Consider the following 27,881-nt stretch of genomic DNA (forward strand, 5'->3'; position numbering starts at 1 on the left):
TTCAGTTTTTCATCCACCGATGGGGAATGACCATTTGGACACCCGCACCTGCTCACAGACTGAAGGCAGAGGGGCTGAGCCAAGGGCCAGGTCCCGCACAGCACCCACCTTGGCCCCTGCCACCAAAAGCCAAGTTAAAAGGGGAAATGGCTTTTGAGTTTTTTTCAGGCGTGCACAAGGAAAAGATAACCAGGTCGGGCATGTGAGCCTGACTTACAGGGAACTGGGACACACTCCACCAAGTTCAGTTCCTCCCAGCTGTAGCCCCAAGGAAAGCCCAGAGCATCCTCTCTCCTCCAGGGAGCTGCAGCACTGGCACAGCTGGAGATAAAAGCATCCCTTGTCCTTTTCACCTACCAGCCTTCAAGCAGCCCAGGGCTGGGGAAGCAGCACAAGCAAGCCCCAAGACACTGTGGCACAGGCCCAGGGCACAGCCCAGGCTCTTGCAGCACCAGTCCCAAACAGCAGTGCAGGCAGCCTTCTCCATTCTACATACTTTATTAGATTCAGAGCTGGACAAATCACAAAGTGTACAAAATGGAGACCACACTACCAGAAGCAGGATTGTGGGTTGCAGCAGCATTCATATGACCCAGAAGCATTTGGTAGAAGTGTGGAGAGGGCAGGCTGGGTCAGGGGGGTCTTACTGCCAACTTCATTAGAGATTCCCCAAGGACAGACCCTGTTCACATCCTGACAGAGCTCAGCTGACCCACATTCCCTGGGACAGTGGGGGAGCATGTCTCCAATTTGTTTGGAAAGGACAAACTGGCTCATGCCAGCAGTGGGTATGGGTAAATGCTCCAAGGACTTGAAATGCTGTGCCACCCACATACACACCAGCAAGAGCCTAAACCCTCATCCTTTTTGGTCACAAACCTTCCCATGGCAGGACTCTATACTGACAACTTTGCAAGAAATAAGGTGGTGGTGAGATCTGGTGAGCCCACCATATCCTGTGGTGGGGGCCCAACAAACTCACCACCCCAGACATCTCAGACTGGCCAGCAACATCTACCACAACAGCAATAGCTAGTACAGAAGCCAGGGTAACTTCAACTCAGATTTGTCCAGTCTATGTTTTAGGTCTATTCTACGAGTACATATGCACAAGAACTTCAAAAATACTAGGATATGATGCAAGTAGTGAGACACCAACAGAAGAGGAGTTTAATGGTGGACGTTCCCTAGAAAGATCACGAGAGGATGGGAGTTAGACTAGCCCTTGCCCACCCTGGGACGGGGAGCAGGAGGCTGAGTGCACCCCTGCACATGACTGGGCTCTGAACTTCATCTGCAGCGTGGGTGGAAACTGAACACAGGCAGGCGAGTCCACTCCCGGGGTGAGCCACAGGGTCTTTCAATCTGCGTTGAGGGGCCAGGCAGACATTTCTCAATGTAGCTGAAGACCGAGGAGAGGCAGAGCATGGCTTGGAGAAGAGGGAGCCTGCCAGCCTGCTGGGGCTAGCATCTGGTCTCGTAGATCCCACTCCTGCCGATGTATCTCACCCATTTTATCACATCATGGTCACTGTAGTTCAGCTTTGGCTCAAAGACTTTCAGGTAACGCACCTTCAGCCCAGAGGGTGCAAATGGGACCTATTGAGAGAGGGAAAGGCAATAGAGAGCATGGGAATGGGGGTAAGATGCTCTCTGTACACAAATGCCAGAGGACCCCTGGGCAATGCATCTAGAAACGGACATCAAGAGCCACTGTTCCCTTCCCTAGTCCTTGCATGCATGGAGCCACACTCCTGTAGCTCTAAGGGCAATTTTCTTCCATTAGCTTTGCCATCTGGCTGACCTCACCTGTCTGCTTGTAAAAGGGGATACTCAAACCTGCATAACTCCCACAAGGGACTGACAAAGCTTCTCCAAGGTTGGGTGCATCCTGAAAGGCAGACAGGTACTCACCTCAAAGTTCATGGAGATGGGAGGCCGAGCCCACTTCTTCTTGTCATTGGTGGGCAGCAGTTCAATCTCTGCACTGATCTGGGATTCCTTCATTCCAGCCATACGTTTTATCCTGTTGGAGAAAGCTCCGAAGTGAGAAAGTGCCAAAGTTTATGTTCCTCTTCAGCACATAATCTCAGGGCAGACAGGAACACTAAACAGATCCTGCCTCCCCAAGGCCAGCCCCTGCAGGCCAGCCCCAACACGCTCACTTACTTCCAGACAATGGCATTCTCACTGGCCTTGTACTTTGCCTTCCCTTTCATGCAGATGACTTGCACTCCACTGGTATTGAGAGGTGTTGGGATCCGGACCTGCAAGGCACAGTCTGGTAAGCCGGGGCAAGGAGATTGCAGCCTGGGCACTCTGGGCAGTCTCAGACAGTCTGTCCTGGACCTTCTCTCTCCCAGTTCATGGCCCAGAGAACATCAGTTATCACAAGGCATCCTAGGCTAGCTCTCCAGTTTCTTGCTTTGAAGTACACATTCACAGTTCCATAATACACAAAAGTCAGTAAGGAACAGGGCAGAGCTCTCCATACTGCAGGAATCCTGGCTAATGTTGGGGAGATGAGCTCAGGAAGGATGTCAGGCATTGCAGCAGGCTCTGGATAGTCCAGCCTTGCAACAATAAGCCTTCTCAGATGGGGACTATGCTGCAAAGAGCCACCCCTAGTCTGTCTTACACAGCTCACAGCCTGCTGCCTGTCTGACATACCATCAGATCATGCAGATAGAAGAACATGAAATTTTCACAGTGGCTGAGAAATTAAGTGAAGAAATTAAGTTGCTGCAGGGATGGAATGAGGCCCCTGCCAAGGTGGCTGTGCAAATGAAAACAGTTTTTACCTCCCTACTCTACAGCAACTTCTCCCCACAGGAGAGCAGCAGCACCACATATTTAAGAGATACTCAGTTCACGTTTTTAGCCCTGTTCAAGCTCAGACACTCATCTATAAGGATTCTACCGCAGTGGACATAAACTAGAGGCATGATTTCCAGGCACAAGATACCACATTGTTTTTTTGGTTGGTTGGTTGTTTTTTTTCCCCTCTTACCTCTATCTTCTGGGCCAGCAAGGAAGGTTTGAAATTAGATTTGATCACCACCTTCACTTCCAGCTTGGTCCGGCCCACCTCCCGCACCAGTGGGATCACACGGAAGGGAAGGATAATGTCCTTTGTGGTTCGGTATCTGCAGGGATGGAAGCCAGAGTGAACTCTGAGGAGCAGTTAACTCCCTTATGCCTCAAACTGTATTACCCTCCTACAGAGATAGCCTCTGAATATAGCAAACAACTTGGAAACATCAGCCAGAAAGGGAAACATCCCAGAAGGAAATAGCAGTTAAGATCCGTGCTGCTGTAGGGCAGCAACGGCTTCTTGCATCTCAAGTTTTATATCTGGTTCCTGCCAACAGTCTTGTTCAAGGACACCAGTGTTAAACATTAAAAACAACAGATACAGCAAGCTCAAAAGCATGAAAATCTGTAAGATTGTGGCAAAGAAAACCAAATGCAGCTGGGCTTCCACATTTGTAACAGATGGATTTGTGGGACACCCTACAGATTCCACTCAGAAAAAGTGGTGATAAGTGTGCATTTCTTAAGTGCTCAAGGGCTGCAAGTCTGCCTGGGAGCAACAACACTACTGTAGCAGCAAGCAGATGCCAACACCAGCCTGTTCATCCCCCAGCCACAGTACCTCATGAGCTCAAATTCTCCATCTGGTGGAATGAAGCTGATGCTCCTCTCAGAATCAAACTTGCTGAGCCTCACACACTGGTGGAAAGTGCAGTCATCGATGGCAATTGACTGTTTGCCACTAAAAACACAAAACACAGTTAGAGAAGCACAAGCTGCAGCTCTGGTATCTTGGTGCAGTCAAAATCTATCCAGGCAGAAACTACTCTACAGAGCATGTTGCCATTGCAGGTATCCAGGAAATGGGGAGGCAGGGAGAGATTTAGGGGACAGCAGCCTCTTGGCTCAGACTTTACTTGTTTCACCACCACAAGAATCGTATTTCAGGAAGCTTATTTGAAAGATTTTTTCCCCCTTCTCCCCAAAGAGGAGAGAGCTTATAAGAGCACCTTTCTATCACAGCCAGCAACACAATGCTTGGGTCTGCCTGCCAGCAGCACTCAGTACTGCAAAGGCAACTCTGTCAGCCCAAGTCTTCTCACAGCACAGTTCAAAGGAGAGAAAACACTTTCCTGTCCACAAAGCTATCCTACTGCCACACAGCCAGGAAATGCCAGTTTCAGAGTCTTCCTGTTCAGAAATCTCTTCACAGCTGTTCATTTCCACACTGCCAGCAGGTGGTTTGAATCTGAACCAAATTGCCAAAACCATGATATTTTGACATACAAGTCTGTATCTCTCCTAAAAACCTAAAGAGCTACCATCTGTCCATGTAGGTGCACCAGCCTAACCTGCCAGCACTGAATTTGTGCTAGGTATTAATTCCTGAGAATACAGGTTCTAGGCCAGCCAAAACCCCTCAGCTACTGAGAGGGACCAGAAGGCAGGAGCAACAGAAGAGGCAGCAGTGTAGAAAAGGTGCAGCAGTATATCACTAAGGTATCTAGGCTGCCTCAACTGCTGTAAGCAACAGCACAGCCATGCTAATATGCTAAGACAGCATGAGAACTACAGCAGGTTTAGCTGTCCTAGGAACCACCACTACGTACAAAGAGGAAGCAGACTGACCCCAGGCTGACTGGCTGTCTAGTTACACAACCACCAGTGGTGTGGTTTGTGCTTCAAAAAGAGGAGTAAATCTTTGTTTATCTGTTGCCCAGATGACAACCAACATTAGCCAACTAATTTCTATTTCTTTGGAAAACAACTGGGAAAACCCTCTGCCTAGGACTGCTCCAGGTCTCAGGCAGCATTACTCAGGGCTGGCCTTACCACAAGCTGGATCCCAAAAAGTTACTGACAGCAGCTGTCCCTTTTGGTCACCTCATAACTAAATGCTTCTGAAGAATAACATCTCCAAGCTGGAGTGCCCACTGGATAATCACAGCTAGCAAGAACTACCTACCAAGAATCCCTGTTCATCTTACTTCTGTAACACAAAAGTAGCATATTAACTGGCAAAGGCAGTTGGCACAGGAGCTTTGGGACAGTGTACTGACTCTTCAAGGCCTGTGCAGTTGATATTTTCACTAGAGTAAATCCTCACTGGGCCCATCAGTCATCTCAGGCTCATCCATTTTACTAACTTAATTCAGTTACAGGAAAGATGGCTTTAAGGTGACAGTGAAGCAATAGCTCTTGGCTTGGTTCTGAGAGAAAAGGCAAATAGCAGCTCAGCTCCATTTACAGGAACCATCATGGAAAGTGTCTGAGATCCAGGTTACATGCACAAGTCACACAAAGCAAGAGACAGGGGGAGAGCAGAGTGCACACAAAGCTGAAGCAGATTGTCTACCTTCCCAATTCACTGGGGGTCAGCAAAAAAAAAACAAACAACAAAAAAACAACCAAGAGAAATATAGATGAGTTGCAAATGGTTAGTGAGACGAAAGTGGCAGTCCCATTGCTTTTATCTCTTTGCCCCAAGCAGGAAAGCTGGAAAAGGCATTAAGAGCTGTTTTCAGCTTCAATGGTACTGACTGAAGTGCAGCTGGGAGGGAGAGTAGTTGGGCTCTCAGAAAGGATGTGCCACCTACTCCTACAGCCACTGTAACCAGCAGGAGCAGCTTCCCCAGTCTTTGTTCTACTTTGTGAGACCAGTCCAGGTAAAGTAGGCAAAGGGATTCTTTCACTACTTCTTGGGAGCACTGCTTGGGAGTCTCTGCACTGAACAAAACTACGAGACAGATTCTAGGAAAATCCATCTTGGGACAGTGTTTCCATGTCCAAGAACTCTACCCTTAAAACTATGTTTGAATCTCAATACTTAAAGAGTTGTAGAGCAGCCCTCTGTAGGCTGGTAGCTTGCATGACAACTGATCTACCCAAAGTTAGCAGTACATCTGAATGGAAAAAAAAACCCCAGCTTTTTGTCTGTCAGATCAGAAAAGCTATTAAAGGCTGGTCTTTCAAGAGAGTCCCTGGTGGCATGTGGTCACCAGGTCCAAAGCTCTTACCTTTTCCCCGTTTCATCCGCAGTCCCTTTGCCCTGTTTTTCAATGACAATCTTGTCATTCATGCCAAACTTGCATTCTGGCATTCCACTCAGATAACTCTTCATCACCACTCTGCCTGAGACATGGGCACTCAAAACCTGACCTGGTTAGAGGAGATCACAGTTCAGAACACTTACAAGAGTCACTATTCACAAACCCTGAGCAGGAGAAGGATGCCAGCTCAACACCCCCTACTTACCCTGTGGAGACATTAAGAGATTCACACTCTCCAGCACATCAAGAAAGAGTTCATTGCGACGGTATTTGATTCCTTCACGTCTCCATCCAATCTGTCCAGTCACCTGGCTGGTGATCTGGGACTGCTCTTCCTTGGTCTGAAGAGAAGAAATGACCTCTTAGACATAAATAAATTCAAAGACTAAGAAACCTTGCTCTGAATCTAAGAGCAAACACTTGCCGTTTATTACACGTAAATGTTTTTGTCACTTATATATGGGTGCTGTCACACATTACCTGATTTGGTCATTCCTTCCTCAGAACATCAAATTCTATGCCTAACCAAGAATTGGCCATAGCAATAACAGGGAACATTGCTCTGCTTTGTTAGCAACTCCATTAGGCTACCTCTTAGTGCAGGAGGGCATGGGCTCCACCAATAGCATTCAAATAATGTCTGACTATCACATCAATCCATTTTAAGAAGAGAAGCTTAACATGGATTGATGTAGCAGTTCACACCCTTATCCAACATGAAACCCCAGGGCCACAAGAGAGCTAATCCCCAAGGCCTGTTTCTTAATAACTACAGTCATAGCAACACTAATCCAAAATGCATCTAACAGTACCCAGGCTCTAAGCCTCCAAAAAGCACCAAGGGTTGAGAGGCATAGAGAGGTTTCCTACCTGATGCTAGAGGTGGGGTCCAGTCACATGGAGAAAGTCAAGAAGCAGGAATAGTAGCAAGTGCAGTGTAGACAGAGTTAACAGGCAAGCAGGTCAATAGCAAGAGAAGGGAGGAAGGGAGAAAGAGGCAGATTAGGCTTAAGGCTACCTGAGGACAGGAAAAAAGCAGGTCAGCTCTTTGTTAATTAGGTAGCTAATTAGCACAAACAAGATGAGGGGTTTTGACCTTTAGCTCCCTGCAGGAAACCCAATACTCCAAGCAGTGAAATGCATTTTCAGACTTCGCCCATTATTGACAATCCAAATGCAAGGTGGAGCAGAGAGAGACACAGGCAAAATACCATTCCAAATAATGTTTATATGCAGAGCAGACTCAAACTGGTGTTCCTAATGCAAATCCTCGATGTCACAGATGCCCACACTACAGGAAATACCAGGCACTTTGGGTCCATATAAACTGGTATCCTTGTTAATTTTGCTCTTCTACCACAACAACTGCAAAGACACAAGTGGGTTCTCCCACAGCAGCCTTGCAGTAGGCCCACAGGGTGGCAGTACATGATCTCAGCTTCACACATGCTCTTGCCACAGATATGGTCAGTTCCTCAGCAAGCACAGCCACTGTTTTATCATCTAAGAGACAGAGTTTTCTATTCTCCTGAGAACTGCCCAGGTAAGTGCTCAATACAGTACACAAAGTACCTCTCTTGTCTGTCCCACAAAAAAAGCACTGCGTTGTTCAATGCTTTGTTCAGGCTTTAGAGGAACACGTAGATTTAATACCCAGTGCTCTGTCTTCCAAAGGGACATTGATCATGTCATGACATTCTCATCTCCTGCAACAGCACCAGTACACTGACCCTACACTTTGCAAAGTGACTGGATGGATCTGGAAGCAGCTGCTGAAGCTGAGACCCCCCCAGCATCACGAGTATTCCCGAAGGGAGACACTGAAGACACTTGGGTCTGGAATTTGTCAGAAGCAGGTGCTTCCCAGAGCTGGGCAAATAAGTCAACTAAAATGGCCCACCTTGTGCTGAGTTGCCAGCATGTTGACTAGGTTAAAGATAGCCAGTTACCAGCACATTTCCTGGGATCTTCCAGCTGGTGGTGGCCCTCTGCCCAGTTTATAAAGCAACACCAGCATTTTAGCACTAAAGAATATCTATGGTTGGATACCAACACCTTTTAAAATCCGTGTGGCACATCACTCCATTCCCAGAGCATGAAGCTATTTCCTTGGCAAGCACTGCAGCAGTTTCAGCAGTTTTATTTCAAAGACAATAAAGCAGATCTTGCAATTTCAAGATCACCTGCCCTGAAAAGACCACTGTAGACATACAGGGAGGGCACAGCAGCTCAGTACACCTCCAATCTTTCATTGAGAACAAAGTCAAAAAGTAGAGTTTGGGAAGACTGCCATAGATTTTGCTCCTTAAATTTCTCAAGACACAAGATCAAGGAAAGCATCATCAGGAACTAAGCAAAGATAGGGAACACAGATGACAGACAATTCAGACCCAGAGTTTGGTCCTGGAAACCTGCATGAACTGGCTCTAAGTCAATGAGGAGCTGAAGACTAAAACTACCAGAATAGAGAGCAGACAAGGAAACATGGCAGCACTGTTCCAACTGGTGCCCTTGCTATCCTCTGCCTGCAATGGATTAGTTCTGGTTTTTGAACTGGGCTGCACAAAATCCCAATACTGAGCAGAAGAACTGCTTACTTGTGTCAAGCTGAAAGCCAAACTCCTCTTTGTAAGGAAAGGACTAAACGTGCTGCTGAATTAAGCATGGTACTGTGACAGTGGTTTGCAACAAACTGCACAAGAGTTTGTTAAAACCAACAAAAGAAAAAAAAAAAAAAAAAAGAGAAAGGGAAGGAAGTGAAGGTGGTGGTTAGTTTTGAGTTTTTCTAGGAACAGGAGCTGATTCAGCTATCTTCAGTGCTGACTGCCCAAACTGTCAGACTACAGAAGGCCAGAGATTTACACAAGGACTCGTGATGGGGACTGAGACCGGATGCACTCACATCTGGCCATGTTGCAAAACAGTTTGCTGTTCTAGCGGGAATTATGCGGCTCAGGGGCAACTTCTCTCTCACCTCCTCTTGAAATGCAGTTAGTCTTGCTACTAAATTTAAAGTTTAAAAAGGATTTCTTAGGAAATCAGTGCTGATAAAGTGAGTTGAAACAGAGCCTCCAGAGACTGACCTCTGCGAACGCAAACAAGAGCAATCTCCATGCAGGCTCATGTTTAGCCCTTTGCTTCTGTTTGTACCTGAGGCTGAAGCTTTACTCTGCCACAGACTGTCTCACTGCAGACTCCCAGCTTTTTTTTTCCTGGCTCATAACTATGCAGAGGAGAGGACTAACTTTTAGGCTAAGTCCTGACTTGCAGAGCTGTATCAGATGGACAAGGTGGACAATATTCCTCGGGGATACGAGAAATGGACTTTGAGTTTCCTTTGAATCTAGAGGTTAAGCATGAGCTTATGAGACAGGAAGCCTAGTTTTGAGGGCTGTACCTGGAGTAGCATTAGAACTAAATACATTCCCCAAACCAGTCCAACTAACCATCTTTTTTCCAACACATCCTTTATCTTCTAATGCCATGTAAACTTTGTTGCAAGGGTTAATACTATGCTAAAAGCACAGCAGAGATTCTCATCTCTAACCTAAGAAAACTCAGGCTGTACTAACACTAATCTGCAAGGATGTTACAGGCAGAGACAGAGCAATGTGAGCTTCCTGACTTAACAGCAAGAGTTGCAAGGCTGAAGAACACTTCATTATAAGGTAGGCATGAAATCCTGACAGTTCTGGTGGATAACAGACCTGCTCAGCGAGATTCACATGCAAAAGAGCTACTTCTGGTTCAGCAGGTGAATTTGTTTATCCTCTCAGAAGCTGACACAGAGCAGAGCCTGAAGCCAGCAATCATATTTACATGCAAGGAACTGACATTATCCTAGCTCTGGGCTCTTCCTCCTGCATCTTATCATGTGCCAGGGAACATGAGGTAACACAGTGCAGGGACACCTAGAACAAAGTGCTACTGAGATACAACCTTGCCAGGGTGTTCTCAATTTATTCAGGCACCTTCCATACAGGTCAAATGCTTAGATGGTAATTAAGACCATACGCTCTTGAACAGCCTTAGCAAAAATTAACCAGCAGAGCAGTGCTGTACCCCAAATTCCTCTTATTACCTGACTCTTGATGCCTTGCTGAGTGATGAAAGTCTTCAGGGCCCCTGTTTCAGAGTTCTGAGGATAGCCAAAGTCCAGGATTTCTACAGAAGGGTAAAAGGTTAGTTCAGAGTTACAAGGTACAAACACATCAACTAGGCTAACCATTCCTATAAGGAGAGAGGCAATAAGTGCATAGATTCTGCTTACACATTGAATTTCTGGATAAGTTGCTGCAGTATTCCTTACCAAGAGAAAACAAAAAATCATTCTTGCTACACGGAGTTCTCAAAGCAATACTTTGGAGATGAGGGGTGATGGAAAGCTGTGCAAGTGATGAATTTGCCAGTTTTTAAACACAACTGCACCTCAGGACTAAATATCAACTAACCTAGCAATCTGCAGAGGGCACACCAAGGAGTTTTTCCAAAAACATCCAAGGGACAATAGAGAATTTATATAACACCACAGCAATTTTATCTTTGCAGCTTTTTTTTTTTTAATTTTGTTCTTACAAAGATGTAATAAAACCCAAAACAACAGCTGAGTAGCGGCACTGCAGAATGAGTGTAGGAGGGAAACAGATGTTAACTACACACAGTGCACAGTACACACCTACTCCCCTCAAAGAGGAAGGGAACAATCCACAAGAGATTTAGAAGGGAAAGATGACCACTAACATGATACTGAGCAATGTCACACTGGGAGGTTTGATCTCACTGTGCCTGCAAGGAGACAGCAGTGACTGACCCAAGCAAAGAACAGGCAGTCTCTTGGTCTGCCCTGAGGGAACAGTGAAAACATCAATCACTGTGACCTTTGGCTAAGAATCTTAGGACACACACGTGTGGTGCCTTGTCTAGAAAACAAATTGAAAGGTAACTAACACAAAGTGCTCATGATACGTGAAACAGGGGCAGTTCAAGGGCAACCTCCATAAGCAGGCTGATACCACACGCAGCTGAAGGGACACTGTTATTAATCTGTGGTGAAATTTGGAGCTGTATCAGTGGGGGAGGTAGAGTTAGGACAGAGCACACTGGGTTTCATTGACATCCTTCTGTTCAGAATTGAGCCCAAAAGGCAACTTACTACAGGCAATGAACTTAAGCCTGGGCTGACTACTTCCATACACTGCTAGAGCCACCTGGGCACCAGCTGGCCTTAGAGGTGCTACTGATAGTCCTCTCGATGTACCCTGGGGTAAGGAAAACCTGACCCCTACACAGGATCCCCTCAAGCTGAGCTCCAGTACCAGCTGTCTCAGTCATACAAGTGCACAGCTCCCAACATTTCAGGAAAGGGAATCAGCACAAGGCTATGGACTTGAGGTACCATTCACATTTGCAGTACAGGTGGCTTTAGAAACCCAAACAACTAATTTTGAACTCCGCACACATTTTAAAAATATTTCAAGGATTATTATCGCATCACACTAATCTAAGGATTTCAGAATGTCCAAGTGCAATAGGCCACAGTATATAAGGGAAACATCTCACCATCCAGCAGCTCATAGATCAGCACAAAGTTGTTCTTTATGTTCTCCTCACTGATCTTCCCGAAGTAGGCAGTCATCACGTCACACATCTTGTAAAGAAACTCGAATACCATGGCAGCATTGACATTCTGCTTGGTGACAGCAGCCAGCCAGATGTTGGAGCGCTTGACATGGAAGAAGCTGGTGCGGGCGATGTTGGTGACAGGCGAGCGCACCTGCTGCCGCGCGTGGATGACATTGACGCGGAAGGCGTCCACGGCATTGCGCCTACGAGAGCAGCGCCAAAGACAAGTCAGCACGGCCAATGTGGAACCAGTGGCTGCACAGATCTGCTTATGCCATTATGTTCAGACACTGAACTACACACACCAAGCTCGCCTAGGGAGGGTGCCTGGGGATTTTTCTAAGAGGGTAAGTGAAGGCTCTGAGCAGAGTTAGACACTAAATCCTGCACAAGTTCAAGGAGAGAGAGTGCTACTGGTCTCTAAGGAGATTTTGAGTACAGTGTAACTGTAGTCAGAAGGAGAAGCAAACCTCCATCTGGAGTAAGATAGCAAAGAAACTTTCCCTTCAATTAATTTTGACAGCACTCCCAATTGATTGTCATAGCTGAAAACAAATACATTAGCAATGTATGGCTCAGAGTCCAGTTTTGACCAAACATCTAATTACTGTCTATTCTGCATGCCCCGGCCTTCACACTCTTGCCCCAGAGCAAGCTGTAGCCTCCCAAGATACGTGTCAATGGCAGTTGCTCCCAGACATACAACCAATTACACAACAGGAATATTTGCCCAAGCCACCCAAGAGCTGTCAGTGTCCAGGTACACTCCAGAAGGGAGCTTTCATTCTCAAATCCAGCTCACCTCCATACCCCACACACCTTGGAGGGCAGGCATAAAGCAGCAGGAGGATTAGGATCACCGTTGGCTTTGCAGTTACAAGTTACCTCAAGACTGCTCTGCTTCAGAGCAGCTGTCTTGCATCCAGACTCAGAGTTTCCGCAGTGAAACCTGTACTGCATGGTCCGGGACCATTTACAGTCAAGGGTTGTGCCCAGTGCAGAAAAAGTGCTGAGCAAGTTGCCCATAGGTGCTGCCCTCTTTGATCCAAACTGTCTATGCACTAGCAACGGGGGAAAACCCCTCCTTGTTACACAAGGATTCCAAGTGACATTCTGGATGCCAGCTCTTGCACATATTCCTTATCCATAACTACAAGTCAGAATAAACTTCCCAAATTAAGTCCACCACTCCTGAGAATACAGGAAGGAAGCCAAGTGCTTTATATGACAAGACCAAAACTTAAAGCAACAGTCTACACACCAAGCCAAGACTCATTTAGTCATGCTTTATTCCTCACACTCTGTAGAACAGGGGGTCTGACTGCAGCATCAAGGCCATGATACTGATTATGCAGAAACATGTTTGAGAGCAGACAGTAATATCATCCTTGCAAGCAAGGATAAGGCATACAAATGCTTGTAAGCACTGAGGGTTGTCAACAATCCAACACACAGTTCCAAGTTAGAAAACAAAGGATAGTCAAAGGAACATATGCTACCACAGCAGGTGTTTGGTCCTTGAAGGTCTGGGAACATATGTAGAAGTTTCATCAGTAAACATGCTCCCCTATAAGCAAAATTCTGGCTTTTGAAGACTTCTCAGGTCTTACTGCTCCAGAAAGTTTGCAGGTTGGAGTAAAATAATTATTTAATTTCTACTTTAGTTTTTCCATAAGAAAGTAATTTAATCTACTATAAAATAACAATATCTAAAAGTACAAATCTTCCCCTTCAGTAAGCCTTGCAAGGAAAGTTCAGCTTGTTCTAGAGCATTAGCCCTCCCGGCCTCAAGTTCTAACCCACTAAAAGTAGCACCAGAACCAGTCACCAGACCGGTTCACATTAGAGGAGAAGCCTCAGGTCAGGGAGGCTTTGCTAGCACACCAGGTGCCCACTGTGCAGTGCCAGTCGTGGCCTACCACGCGTCTCTTACCTATTGCTACAGCAGCCAATGAGATGGGATGGACAGAAATGGCGCCAGCGGAGAAAGGAGGAGTGACAGCAACAAGAGAAAGGGTTAGAAACACACACACAAGGCACAATGAATCCAAAGAGATAAGAAGAGACCAAACAGCACCCCCTCCCCCTGCTCCTTGGCACAAAAGGCCAAGGTAGTATTGGGTGGACTGTAACAAGCTACAGCAATAATGAAGCACTTGCAAGGTACAGCACTGACATGCCACAGTAAGGCAGTCAGCATGGACAGGTTTGTGTTTGGCTGAACTTTAGGGATAACTGGGCATTTAGTCCAGGTGAGCTGCACCTGTATCACAACAGTGATATCCAGTCTGCTCTGCTATTACAGGTAGCAGGCCTTGGTGAGGAAAAACCCCAAAGCCTCAAAGGCATCACCTGGGAACCGCAGAGTATCGGGTATCTTCTTCCCAGTCTGCCTCAGGACAGAGCTACAAGTCTGGGTGGGAATTTCTATGACAATACTTCGCATTGGAAGGTGTTTGGGTTGATGCTTTCTGGTTTGGTCCAGCCAACAGGAAATACAGCAAGTTTGATAGAGCTGGAGCACATCTGGAGAGATAGGGCACATCCTGCACACTGCTCTATCCAGCTTGCACTTTTTCCTTAAGGATCAAGAGCCACGAAACTGACGTGACATATTAGAAGCTCAGAAAACAAACACCTGTTACATTTAAAGTGCATGCAGTTTTTCATGTAAGCTGCTCAGTTTCAAGTAAGTTCAATTACACAGCTGCATTCTTAAATGCAAGTAGGTTCCCCAACGACAAAGTCACTGAAGAACAGGCACTTAAAAATTACAGCAGAACCCTCCACGGTATCCTGAATTATGGTGTTTAGCCAGTTTTTTTTTTGTTTGTTTTTTTTTAATAAGGCTTCTTATACATGCAGCTAGCTGCTGTATGGACAGATGCGCTACATGCACCAAAGCCATTCTAAATTGCAAGCAAAGAAAGTTCAAGTTTTGTGGTATTTCTGCCTTTAAAAATGTCAAAAGAAGGATATCCTTGTTGTTCATCACTTTGGTCATTACATCTGAACTAGTATATGTTTTCTCAGGCCCTTAAACTGTACAAGGGAAGGTTTTCTTATAACCACAGATGACCTTTAATATCTCCCAGCTCAGAAACTGAAGCTTCAGAATGCCAAAGGTGATGGCCAAGACTAAGAAGTCTTATGGGTCAATCACTCATGAAGACAGGGAGCAGCTATGTCATGTCCTATTCAACTACCTCCCAACAAGTAGGGTGAGTTCAGCACTTCAGAACTATTGCTTAGGAACTAAGAACTATATAGTATGCTAGAAGTCTATCACTCAGCATTTTTGGTTAGAGATAGAACTCCTAGAGTTGAGTACAAGCTACAGTATCATGGCTGTTCCTTTCCTTACCTCCCACTGATGGTTAGGACATTAAAAATTTTAAGTAGACCTGGCAATAATGCTAATGCTCAGACAAGGAAATAGAAAGACTCTCAGTTTCTTGATTATACCACAAGATGAGACACAGCCACTTCATAACTTCTTCTGTAAGGCTACATGTTAAAAAAAACCATCCAAACCAGTACTGAAGGCCTGTTGAGATGAAATCCAGCATCTTGGGGAGCAAGTTCAATTAACAGCCAACACCAGCTCCACCTAAGTCACAAGACTGTCACTTTCACGAGAATTGAATGGATGACTTCACTGAAAGGAACACCAACTCCTCAAGTCCTAGAGAAAACACTGGAATATTTTGGCACTCTGCCAAATGAAAAAGTTAAGATAGGATCAGGCAGGAAATCCCATTTTCTAGCTTTGTCTGGCAGCCAGCAGGAAGTACTTTATCAGGAACTGAACATAAGGCACTCACTCTGTAAGAGAAAAGGGCCAAGATAAAAAAGCAATAGAAGATCATATTAAAAATACCTACTCTGCTCCCCAGTTTGCATCTCCAAAGCCACAACCATTTAAATCAAAAGGTCTTCTTGAATAAATATCAGATTGAGAAAAATCTTGTACACATTTCAAGTTTGCAAATCACAAAAAAAAATATTTTTGTCAGAAACTCCAGTGAAAGTGTCCCTAGCTCCTACCTGAAATATTCTCCAAAGTTTCCTATAATCCAGACTGGCTTGGCTCAGTCATTGTGATACCAGCTTGACAAAGTCAGTCCTGTCACATGAATTGCTATGAAGAGCTTCAGCTAACAAGTACTGAAGACTGATGAGAGTTTGTATAGTAGAAAAGAGGCAAAACATCATAGCCACTGGCTTTCTGCTTGATAAATACAATGCTTCCTCAGCTCAGCTGCATGTGGAAGTCCTGGAATAACTCAGTCAACCTTAGAACAGCTACTTTGCCTTAGCTGACCTAGAACAAGCCAAGAGACTTAAAAGCTCATTAGGTGAAGCCTCATTACAGACAGTGTGTTCACTACTCCCTTGATGAAACAGTACAAGCCTTGACCAGCTACTAGTTCTACCTCAACTTTTAACCTCCACTAGACAATCCACAACCAGAAGGGACATACTCTTCAGATGAGAGCAGTCTGAAAGCAGACTGGCTTGACATTTTTTTGCAATTTATGGCAACAAGTTATTTTGCAGCACATGCTACCACTAGACATGGTGGAGACCTGGTCCAAACTACTTTTTCCTAAATTGGCCTGAAGGCTCTCTCACTGAACTTTGGAATTAGCACTTACCACAGCTCAGCCTCCATTAGCTCTGTCTTAACTCTGCCAGCTTAATTACTAACTTCCACCTAATGCCTGATGCTAATGAAAACCCACTAGGAAGAGTACTCTTGTGCACAAAACCCTTTTTAAAGCTTTCAGCCCAAGCAGCACCATCACTTACTTCCCTACAGCACTATCCACTGCCTACAAGACACCATATTTTTAGTAAGATACCTTCTGGAAACTAGCAGCCTAAGGGTTGCACAGATCCAGCCTAAGTGAGCATTGTAACACTTGGGGGAAGTGCAACAAGACACCTACAGTCTAAAGGTTTTCAAGGCTTCCCACAACTTTAGTTACCCAATGAATGTAAGCTTTTCACACAAGGCTGCCATACAAAGCTGAGGGACAGAAAGTCAGCTGTAGAAGTACAGCCATGGTTGCTATGAGACTGCTTGCAGATAAAACTTTCCAATACCACAGTCTTCTGCATGCCTGTACTTGATCTTAGACATCAGTGCCTGAAACTAATTCAGAGGCCTGGCTATAGTGTGTGTGGCAGACAGTTCTCACATTACTGGTCCTGTAAAGGTTTAGTGATTACAGTGAGATAGGCTCCCACAGTGGCAGTCCATGCTGCTGAAGCATTTGGAATAATGGCCAGATCCCCACCATCCAAAAGAAAGTCCCAGGTTTGGCTGCAGGCCATCCTTCACTGTAGGTGACCAGGGCTTAAACTTCTTTTTTCTAAACTAAGCCTAGAGCAGCAAATTGAGTTGCAGTCTTACATGCATGCACAGCTAATGCAGAACAAAGCAGCTCTGGGTTGTTTACTGCAATAAATGAGACAAAAATGCAAAAAAACGTGGATGCAACAGAAGCACTTACCCGATGTCATCCCGGTAGACACGAGAGATTAAAACCTCTCCTTTGTGATTATAAATGAACAAGCCTCCAATCATGATGGAACTTTAGTCTTCACTTCCCATGTTGCTTAATACCTGAAACAAAAAAGAGCATATATAAGTAAGCTGAAACAATTTGTAGCCAGGATTAAAGCTTAAAATCGGCACTGAAACAGAAGCTGTCTTACTTCTCATTCCAAAAATCAGCATGGACAGATTAAGATTCAAGGACAAGTATCCAAAACACACCTCTTGAATGTGAGAAAAAACACAGGCCTGGAATTACAAGCAAATCAAAGATCCCTTACTTCTACTACAAAGTTTCTATCTCCTTAAACAGTGAGATACAAATTAGGCACAATTCTTAAGTCTTTTTGCATGCAGTTCACACAAATGTATGGCATGTCACCAAGCCTATCACCACATGACAGGAGGTTCCTAGCAGTAAGTACATCTCTGTTTATTACCACTATTACATAGTTTTTACACATCTGTGTAAGAGCCTTTGCTAACCCCTAGCAGCCACACTGAGACACACTTCAGAATTCAAACTGAGAGACATTTGGCCAAAAGGTACCACTGGGGTGGTCACAATCATGACCCACTGGAACTGAGAGATAGTCCCTCAGAAGTTACCCTCCTAAACTGCTAATTTTCTCTTTCTTCAAAGGAAGATTGCTTTGGAGAGAGCTACAAAGCTCTCTCCAAAGACATTAGAAATTATTGATAGGGTAGACATTATTAATACAGAAAACTTTTTAAAATATACAGCTACTTCATCAGATCCCATTCCTTAGGCACTCCTATTCACTTAGATCAAAATCATAACATCCACAAGCAGCAAATGCTTGGTTGGCTTAGTCCTAAGAAAAGAAGTGCCATTGTGACAGGGCAGGCCTTGGGGAACTGCTTAGCCTAGGCACTGCAGAACATTAGATAACAACCATCTCCACACTGCTCCTTGGGTGGGTGAGCCTACACCCACTAGTCTGGGCTGAGTGAAAAGGATAGGGAGAGGCCAACCTACAGACAGATGCTGACAGTGAACTGATATGTTCAGGAACACTGCAATGACAAAGTTAAAGTGACCCAGCCTTGCATCACCTCAAAGGTCAGGGAAAAAAGAGAATACAAAACCAATACATACATCAGAGGGGCTGAAGGACTTCTGGATTATCTAGAGCAATGTATCCTCTAGAAGTCACACCCAATAAACTACAGTAGCTGCCCATCTGAAGTAAGTGCTGCAGATGTGAGCTCTGTGCTAAACCAAGGTTTACAGTGCAGCCACTACTTTTTATTTTATCAAGACAAAAAAGAAACTTTAAATTTCCTAAGCCTTTACACCAAGCTACATGTAATGAGTCCTCAAAGAGTAACACCACTCATTCTTCTCTGCTATAGGTCTTCAGCTTCTAAATGGCAGCTTCTGCTTATTAAAAGTGGGAAAAAAGAGCCCAAAAGTCTGTTAAGTCAAAATAGAAAGAGACAAGCAGTTTTCCCAAAGATCAGTAGTGACCTTTCTGGCTTTTATTCCCCCATTCTGCTGGTCAAGTATCTCTGGCTATTAATGGGCTCCCTTCTGTCACTTGTCAGTAGCTTATTGAGAAAATATGAAAACATATTTTCATGTCTAAGACTCCAATTAGTAGAGAATAGCTTTTCAAGTATGTTTTTCTTCCACTCCTATCTGTGATACTTTGTAACTTCAGGATATAAGTATTTAATTTACTTCTAAGTCTCTGTAACCAAACCTATTAAGACATAGGCAGCTTCATGATTCCCCTGTAGTTAGAGTGGGAAAAGCCTTTTGTAGCTGCTCACTGTTTCATGACCAAGGCTGCAAACTGTAGGGGTAGCAACCTCAGCATCCCCACAGCAAAAGACAATCCCACTGGTCAACCAAACAAACCAAATTTCTCACACTTAAGGAAGTGGCTGTACCACAGACTCACAACTACTTACACAAAGCACACACAGCCCCAACAGGCATGAAAAGGCCACAGACAGGTAATGTGCAGGGCTGAATCCCAAAACATGGAGAGTTGAATACAGCTGACTAACAAGACCAGCAGATGCTGAAACATTTGCAAGGTCATTCACAAAGGCCAAACAGTGAAAAAAATGAGAAACATTAGGACAGTGAAAACAACCTGTTGTCCACTCTAGAAAATTCTTTCCTGTTTACTAGTTTTCTTCACCCCAGATAAGAAACAAGTATGTATTTGCAGACTTCTATAGCACTGGCTCCCATATTCAGATCTGGACTATTGCAACCAAAGGCAAAGAGCTCCTGCATTCTCTTTAAGACCTGCATGTATAGAGCAGCTTCCTGGAAGCTTATGCAACTGGTCAAAGCTGGATCACAAGAATCCTACAAACCCTTTCCAGAAGAATCCTAGAAAGCACATCCTAGTCTTAAAAAAAAAAATAATCTCCCTCTTGAGTTTTAATGCTGCTTAAGTTATTTGTTTCACTATTTTTAGTATAAAGGAAGCGTCTGCTTTGATGAGCAACAGGATCAGACACGCAGCATATACAAGAAAAAGCCTTTTGCCAGCATGACAAGCCAATCACTTTTTGAAAAAGCCTTGATTTGAATATTTACTGCATTACTATAAAACATGTAGAAGACTGCAGATCAAGCTTTGCATTGGAAATTAAAAGCCTTTTCTTAGGAATATCTACAAACTTTAAATGTTGACTGAAATAATGATGCCATGCCTTCTCAAATGTTATAACATATTCTGTAACAGCTTTCCTGAATTACAGACAAAAAAATAATCAGCATTTTTAATTGCATCACAGTACCAGACAGCAGAGTCAACTGCTTCCTTGTCTTACCTGTTAGTAAAAGCATGTTTGATGGAGAGTAGATAGATCATGACTTAAAGGCTTTTAGTCTTCAAAAATCCTTCATCAATGCAATGAAATGGAAGGCTTCTTCCTTACACAAAATATCCCAGGAGACGAGTTCAAGCTTCAAACTGCCCATGCAAAGCTAGCTCCTGGTTCCAACTTCATTGGCATTGGTTTATCACTTCATTTAAGAGATGCATTGGTTCATACTGCAGAGCTACAGGTAAAGCCAGAATTGCCTTTGCTACTTCATCTGCACATCTCCTATATGCACCATTGTACAATGTGTATCAGATTTTTGTAGTCCCATCTGCACCTCTTTGGTTGACTTTGATCTACTTTGCCCTTAATACTCTGAATACCCTCATACTCACACACATCCCACTGTCATAACTACTGACCAGGAGTGCTCTTATTGCAAATTCTTGAATGGTACAAAATAGAACTGTGCAGAGATCTGCCACCAACCAGCTGATGTGTGTTTGCTGTACTACAGTGGCAAAACAACTTGATAATGAATTTGCTCAAAGTCAGAAAGGGGCTGGCTCTGTGCTACGTGAGGCCCTGGTTAACACCTGAGCTTGTACTTTTCCCTAGTACTACAGATTTGGCCACAGGATCAGGCCCATTCTGACTGTTTTATAAGGGCAGCCAACCACACATACCTGAGACATGCATGAGTGTTATTTCACATGTAGCAGCAGAATGCCTCCTTATGAGCTGTGATTCTTTTCAAGTCCGAAAGAATTCACCATTCTACAGCTCTAAAAATTAAACCTGAATTCACATTTAAGTACAATTTACCTAATGATTTGTGTCAGACAATTGGTAGTGTTTCCAGGTACCAGCAAAGTCATGCAGGCTAAAAACAGTGACTATAAGGAAAGGGTATTAGATGACCTACCCAACTGTACCAGCTATCAATCAGTTCTTTACAGTAACTAAAGGACACATGCAGTATATCTGACTGCACTCCCATCTAATGGCATCAGAGAACAAGGAGGTCTTAGCTACACAAGGCATTTAACACAATTATAAGCAGATGTCTCTTGTCTGCTTAACTTCTGCAGTTCTGCATCTTGAAGAGCTCCAGGCATCACAAGCACAGACAGCAAAATGGCATCAACACAACTTAGAGCAAGCTCAGTTTGGTGCAGGGCAGCTCTGACAGCCTTCACCAAGCTTGCCCATGGTGGGAGTTGAGGGAACAGGGACAACATTCCAGTCTTTTGTTCAAACCTTGCATTACATCCCTCCAAGATACACTTCTGCTCCACACAGAATTACTTCCATCTAAGGGAAGTATGTCTTCCAGCTAACAGAAGTATGTCCACACAGATGGCAACTCAAGAGGTAGAGTAAGTAGCCCAGAGATCTATGAACAGACAGGAAAGCTATACAAAGGGCAGAATGCAAAAGAAAGTTGCTTAAAGCTCAGCAAGAAGAATGGCTCTTCAAGATGACAATGGCTCTCCTTGAAGTGGCTGCAGTGAAAATAAGCCTGCTTTGTTTTGATCCTCCTTTGTGTTTCAAGTTTCACAGATACCCCTTTCAACTATTTCAAGGTTACATTCTAATAAGAATGAGGATTTTAGTGGTACAGTTCAGACCTAGCATAATCTTACACATCTTTTAAAATAATTAATAGTTTTCTTTACAGATCAGCTGTGGAAGTGAAAGATCTCAGTACTTGCAGTGGTTAAGAACTGCAGGGAAGAGGGTTGAAATTAATTTGAGACTGACATTCAGTGACTCATGGCTGCTGGAATCAGACCTCAGAATAAAAACTCCAGCACAGGAGATGGGTTCATTTGCTCCCTGTGCATTAGCAACGTGACTCAGAAAGCATTGCTCAACCAGCTTTCAATGACTCATTCTGCTCCTCTCCAGTCAGCCTTTCCTAGGGAGCTTGCTCCTCACTGCTTCTGAGTTTCCTCAGCCTAACAACTAACTGTCAGACACAGCTTAAGAGCAAAGCCCACCACTTCTTCAACTGTTTACCACCAAGTGCCTGGAAACGAAGATGACTCTAGCTGAAACCTTTGGGTTAATGATCCATCAACTGCATTTTCAGAGTTTTGCAGCTCTACTCCTTCTGTTTCACTAGCTTGAACATATGGCAACCTGCTCCACACTGGTAGCTACAGCCCTGTTTGCTACTTACAGTATGGAAGGATTTATTCTAGTTAAGGTACAGGGATGATCCACATGTATGTTCAATTCACACCAGTTAGTGAGTAATCATCTTAATTTAGGAACAACAGCCCTCTCCCAACACACTCTGCATTCTTCAAGCAGCTACTGGGATAGATGGAACATCTGAATGCAGCTCCTATAAATACCTAAGGCTGTAGGCCTCCTACCCTCCTGCCAAGTGCTTGCATTCCCATCTAGTTCTATTTCAACCCATAAACAAAGAACATCACAGACAGGCCACGCACTTATGTACATGCTTATAAACCCACCAGTAGGCAAGATGACATGGAAATGACTTTTCAGAATGCCTTTTTACTCAAGTGAAGATGAGAGCATTAAAATATACCTTTAGAGCAATTGTGGTAAAGTTACAGCATTAAGACAGCGAGCTTAAAAAAAAAAAAAAAAAAAAAAAAAAAGAGTATACATATAAAAACAAAGGCCAGGATAATGATTTTAATGCATTTCAGAAGTTATGTAACAGAAAAGCAGAGGATTAGCTGGGCCTACAATGACTGACACAGTAACATGCACATTCCTAAGAATCACATACTTGCCTTAAATCATGTCTCAGTGCTCCCACTGTGTAGGGATGTGCAATAAGCACCCCCCTCTCAAACCACCAGGACATGCTGGATGAAGCCCCAGAAGTTAGTCTGCAGAAGGTGAGCTGCAGACCATAACCAAGGGAGTCCAGAGAAAGATAAAGACACAATAAAGCACAGTATCTGAAAAACTGCTTTTGTCCACTGATTCTATCATAGATGGAAAATGCTCTGTTTATTAGGTCTGATCTAAAACCAGGTGGTTCTCCAAAAGTCAGACTTTATCCTTTCAGTGTGCCACCCACTTGGAATGCATGAGTGAAGTCTGGAGCACAAGCTCAGGCAGCAGGATCCTGTTGCTGGACTGTCAGTTTCACATACTGCAGGATGCAACAAGTGGCTGGACTGGAAGCTACCTAGTGAGATGAGGCACTAAACCTGCATTAATCAAGTGGAGATACAGCAGCTCCCTCCTGCAGCATGTGAGAGCCCAGCTTTCCTCTTCCATTTCCTCTTCATCAATTCTGACTTACAATAGCTGTAGAAAAATGAACAAGCAGCATGGAACTATCTTAGACTAAACAAGGCACACATAAGGAATCAACTAACCAGCACAGTTTGTTCCCTCTGCAGCAGTTTATCTGCAGCAACTACAGCACCAATGCTGTAGTTTCTGTTCAGTGCAGCCTTCCACTGAGAAGCCACAGCATCACACCAGCAATAAGACACAACTGCAGCATCAGTCATGTGTTCAATAGGGTATGAAAGACTAAGCTGAACTATAGCCTAAATCCCAGATACACAGGTATTCAAATTAGTGATTTTCTTCAATACTTTTGTCCCATAACTTGAGGTCTTTCACACAACACCACACTGACCATTAACCCTTCCCTGCACCAGCAGAGACAGCTTCAACCTACACCACAAACTTTGGAATGCAGTTCTCTGCCTTTTGTAACTGCATTTGCAAAACTAAAAACAAACAAACAAGCTCATCTGCTCAAATCTGTTGCTTAGGAAAAACATTGAATTTTTAGGCAGTTTCCTTCAGTGGTAAAAGGGACATGGCTGCAGTAACTCCAGTTTCACAAGCAAGGCAAGAAGCACTTGTTCTAGCTCCAAAAAAACTAGGAACTATCTGAAGGAAATGTAATGTACCTACAGCCTAATGGTACCAGAATCACCATAAATTTTGGGTGTGTATTGGCATTTCTGCCACAGGAAAGCACAAATACATTTCTCTGTATTCCTCCATGCCAGATTCTCTAAGTCCAGTGTAGGCAGAAGCTGAGGAACTCTTGAACCAGGTCTATTTGCTTTCATGGCATCTGCTCAGCAAATCCTCTGTGTCCTCTTTTTAGAGGTGCAGAGGTGAGACAGCAGCTCAAGAATAATTGCTTAGGAGAAATGTGCAGCAGGCTGTTCATAACAACATAACTAGTTTCACATTATCCCCCAAATGTGCCAGGATTTGATGAGCATCAGTAGCATCACCAGTGAGCATCTGTCTATTCATTTTAGGAGGCAACTTTGGGATCAGCTGTATTTTCCCAAGACAACTGTGAGGGTGATGTTCTTACCATAGAGATACCTGTCCAGAAAAGTCTGGAGTACAGGTGGGGAAAATAAGCCTTCAACCAGCCATTGACTGAGGCTGGACAAGCAGATGTCAGGACTGCTGCTCACCTGCAGAGCTCTTTTGGCCATAGTCCCACTGTGGGAAATGCCATGAGCTTCATCAAGTTTCCTGTACCGGGTACAAATAAACACAAGTTGATCAGTAGCGAGCCCAAGACTCAGCTACATGGACTTTGTCACTCCCATTAAGGGGCTGGAAGTCTCCTACAGCACAGACATCACTTAGTACGACTGCAAACAGGAATTCTGCTGATTTCTGTAATCTACAGAGCACATCCAGGAAATGGCAATCACAAGTCAGTTAATAAGCTGGTGTAAAGCAACCAACCCCTTTAGCAGTCTATTAAAAGACAGTTTGGGTTCTGACTTAACAGTAAGTAAGACTTCTGTGCATTAATGAGCTTATCTAACTAAGCAGTTCAAGGTACATTAGCTGCTGAGTTCTCATCCAGGAAGAAATCAGGAGAGATATTGAAGGCAAATCACCAACCGCAGCCATTTCTGCATTCCAGAAATCAGTATGATCTTGGACAAGTGACAGTAGTTGAAGCAGGAGGGGGATTAGTCAAGCTGCTCTGGCAAACTGAAATTGTTGAGAAAACCCATCCTTTCAGCTAGCACTAGCCATTATCAGCCCAGAAGACTTAAGGCTCAAAACAATGCCATCACCCCACCAGCTAATCTGAGCACCTAAGCTTTGCTTAGAGAGCTGCATTAGCCACTTTGCAGGAGGCCATGGGCTGCACTTGGTTTTAAACAAGAGTAGCTGCAATCACTTCATCCTGGGGAAGACAAGTTCATAATTTACTTAAGGGGCATACCCTGAGCTAAAGAGCTCCTGAGATAAACCCATCAGTTTCAGAGAAACTGTTCCTATTTTAAACACAATCCCATAAATCCCCCTAACCAGTGGGCAGGAAGAGAAGCACGTTCTCTTACCAGGCTCTCCTCCTACAGCCCACCTCTGCATGCCATACTGCACGCAGCCAGTCTGAAGAGTAACAAGAGATAAATACTGACACAGGGAAATATAAGAAGCTCCCTTACTTCGGTAAAACATCACAGGTACAACATTAACACACCTCTCCACCATATTTTGAGCCCAACATGAAGAGAACAGCCCCAATGCCTTTTTCTATTTCTACCCGTTCTACCAAAGCATTTCTAAAGTCATCTGAACTACTTGCTTTTTACTCTTGAACTAGAAACCTGAATAGTGATTTGCTTCCTATGCTTCTTCTAACAGAAGCTGGTTTGAGGCAGAGAGTGGAGTTTGAGTAAGAGCTTGCATTCTGCAGACCATTAATGGTCTAGGTGCCCTGATGTGTTAGCTTTTCTTTCACTACTCTTACTGGAGAGCAGATAACTACATTTCACATTCTGTGCCTCTGCCTGCAAGCTTTTAGCTGAGCTGCTGACCTCCTGCCAAGATCAAAATAATACAAGACTTGCCAGTAACTTTTGATTCAGTAGGTCACTCACTAAAGGAGAAAAGCAGACACTGCCTCACAAGCCAATTATATTTTGGCACCACAAGCCATCCTCCAGTTGGTCCCAGGAACAGCTTTTAAATACTCTAATGGTCTTCAGGAAAATAAGCTTAGAAAATCAGTGCAAGACATTGTGCTGCAAAAGACAGTCTTGGCTTTCCCTTTTTTTTGATGCAACGATGGGGCAAGAAAAGTTTAAGTAGGGTTACAGGAAGTTTCTTTATAAAGCCTGTTTTGTTTAGTGATTGTTCCTGTTCCACAAAAAAAAAAAAAAAAAAAAAAAGAAAAAAAGAAAGCGATAGTATCAAACAAGAATGCATGTCCAGTCCCCTGTGTTTCAAAGAACTCCAGATGTAACCCTTGACAGCCTCAAGATTCAATTCTCCAAAAGCCAGGACTGTGCTCAATTGGAGGAGATTGGGAGGAGGAAGCAGCCACCCATGACACCCTTCAATGCTCTCCCTGGAACATAGCCACTCTGCAGCCCAAAAAACACCAGGTATCTTTGTCACTAGATGTCAGTAACATGGCATTTCCTACAGAAATGATGCCTCCCTTCTGACAGGAAAAATATGGAAGTAGACAGTTTGGCAGCATCTCTTCAGATTTGAGATTGTCCCTCCAAGCAAAACTCACAGGGACACACACAGATTTTATTATAGGAAAAAAACAGTAGCTACAGCTCTGACAGCATTCAAATAAATGTTGCCCATACCAAATACAGTTATAAGCCTGCAATACTGAGACTTCCAAGCCACTTCCAAGCCACAGAAGCCATCCAGACTCACCTATCTGGGCAAGTTCCAGGCTCAGATTTTGGCAGCCTGAGGCTAAAACTTGATAGCAGCTTTGTCATACTAAAGCAAGCAGAAAACAGATCATGGACTCACATAGCTTATGGAGAGAACACTAGATCAAAAGCAAGTCACTTTTCAGTGGGGAAAGAAGTCAACTGCACTGGGTGATAAACACAGGCTGTGCTTCCTTCAGTTTTACTGAATTCAAAAACCCAGTCCTGGGAGGAATGGATGTGGAAATGCATCCAGAAGAGCCGCTGGACATGAGCCTGCTTTAAGCCTCAGAATAAGCAGTTCGGCATCAGCAGCGCTGCGTTCTGCCTCAGCAGGTTTTCCAGGGAGGAAGCTGAGTGCAAGCCATGACCCAGCTAATTCACGTTTGGATCGGGAGTACAGGGAAATGGTTTTCGGTGAAGTTCCAGCCCGATCCGACTGGGAAAAAACCTTTGCTCAGGCTGACCTGACGCATCAGCACCGGCCTTCCTGTGCCATACACAGCCCGACCCTGTCCCCACCCTCCCCCGGTACAGCACCGCAGGGCTGCCACACAGGTATTCCAGCCAGAGAGCTAATTAACAGCTGGTAATAACCCCCCTGAGCCACAAGCAATGTACGAACGAATGGTGGAGTCATCCAGCACCCCCTCAGAGGAAGCTGAGGAAAAGCCCTCCCCGGCGGCCCCGCTTCTCTCCCTCGCTACCGGCTCCAGGGGCACTCTCGCGTCCCTCCCAAGGGCAGCCGGCGGGACATCTCGCCCTGCAGCCGCCTCCCCGCCGGGCCTGCAGACCCCAACCCCCACCAGCGCCCAGAGAGCCGCCACCCGCAGCAGCTCGGCCACCGCCCGGGCGCGGCCGCAGAGCGAGCCCCACCGCAGGAAGCCGCCCGGAGGAGGGACGGGGGCCGTGCATCCCGGCGGGGAGCAGAGCGCGACCCGGGGTGCCTCACCTGCCGCCGCCGCCGCCACCGCTCGCCGCCGCCGCTCGCCGCCCCGCGCCCAAGATGGCGGCGCCGCCCCCCCTCACCCCGCGCCCCCCCGCGCACTGCAGAGACGCCGCGCGCGCGCCCCGCCCGCACCCTGCCACTTCGCATGCGCCCCTGAGCGGCGGGGGCGCGAC

At 44.9% G+C, this 27,881-nt stretch overlaps 1 protein-coding gene across 4 annotated transcripts; it reads right to left on the reverse strand.

The window, feature by feature from the left end:
* Positions 1-479: 479 nt before the first annotated feature.
* Positions 480-27,780, reverse strand: AP2M1 (adaptor related protein complex 2 subunit mu 1). Of its 4 annotated transcripts, none has more exons than XM_079315441.1 (12): positions 27,712-27,775; positions 26,860-27,198; positions 17,225-17,337; positions 11,643-11,908; positions 10,165-10,247; positions 6,289-6,424; positions 6,051-6,192; positions 3,656-3,775; positions 3,011-3,146; positions 2,170-2,267; positions 1,915-2,026; positions 480-1,599 (listed from the first exon to the last, which is right to left on the reverse strand). In XM_079315441.1, exons 3-12 carry the CDS (start codon positions 17,296-17,298, stop codon positions 1,465-1,467), a joined length of 1,302 nt encoding a protein of 433 aa, XP_079171567.1. In that variant the 5' UTR covers positions 17,299-17,337; positions 26,860-27,198; positions 27,712-27,775; the 3' UTR covers positions 480-1,464. The 4 variants fall into 4 exon arrangements, with proteins under 4 accessions (XP_079171567.1, XP_079171565.1, XP_079171568.1 ...); XM_079315439.1 differs by having other exon boundaries at positions 26,758-27,198; positions 27,712-27,762; XM_079315442.1 differs by lacking the exon at positions 26,860-27,198 and having other exon boundaries at positions 27,712-27,780.
* Positions 27,781-27,881: the final 101 nt, after the last annotated feature.

The sequence above is a fragment of the Erithacus rubecula genome (assembly GCF_903797595.1).
Source record: "Erithacus rubecula genome assembly, chromosome: 11".
NCBI lineage: Eukaryota > Metazoa > Chordata > Aves > Passeriformes > Muscicapidae > Erithacus > Erithacus rubecula.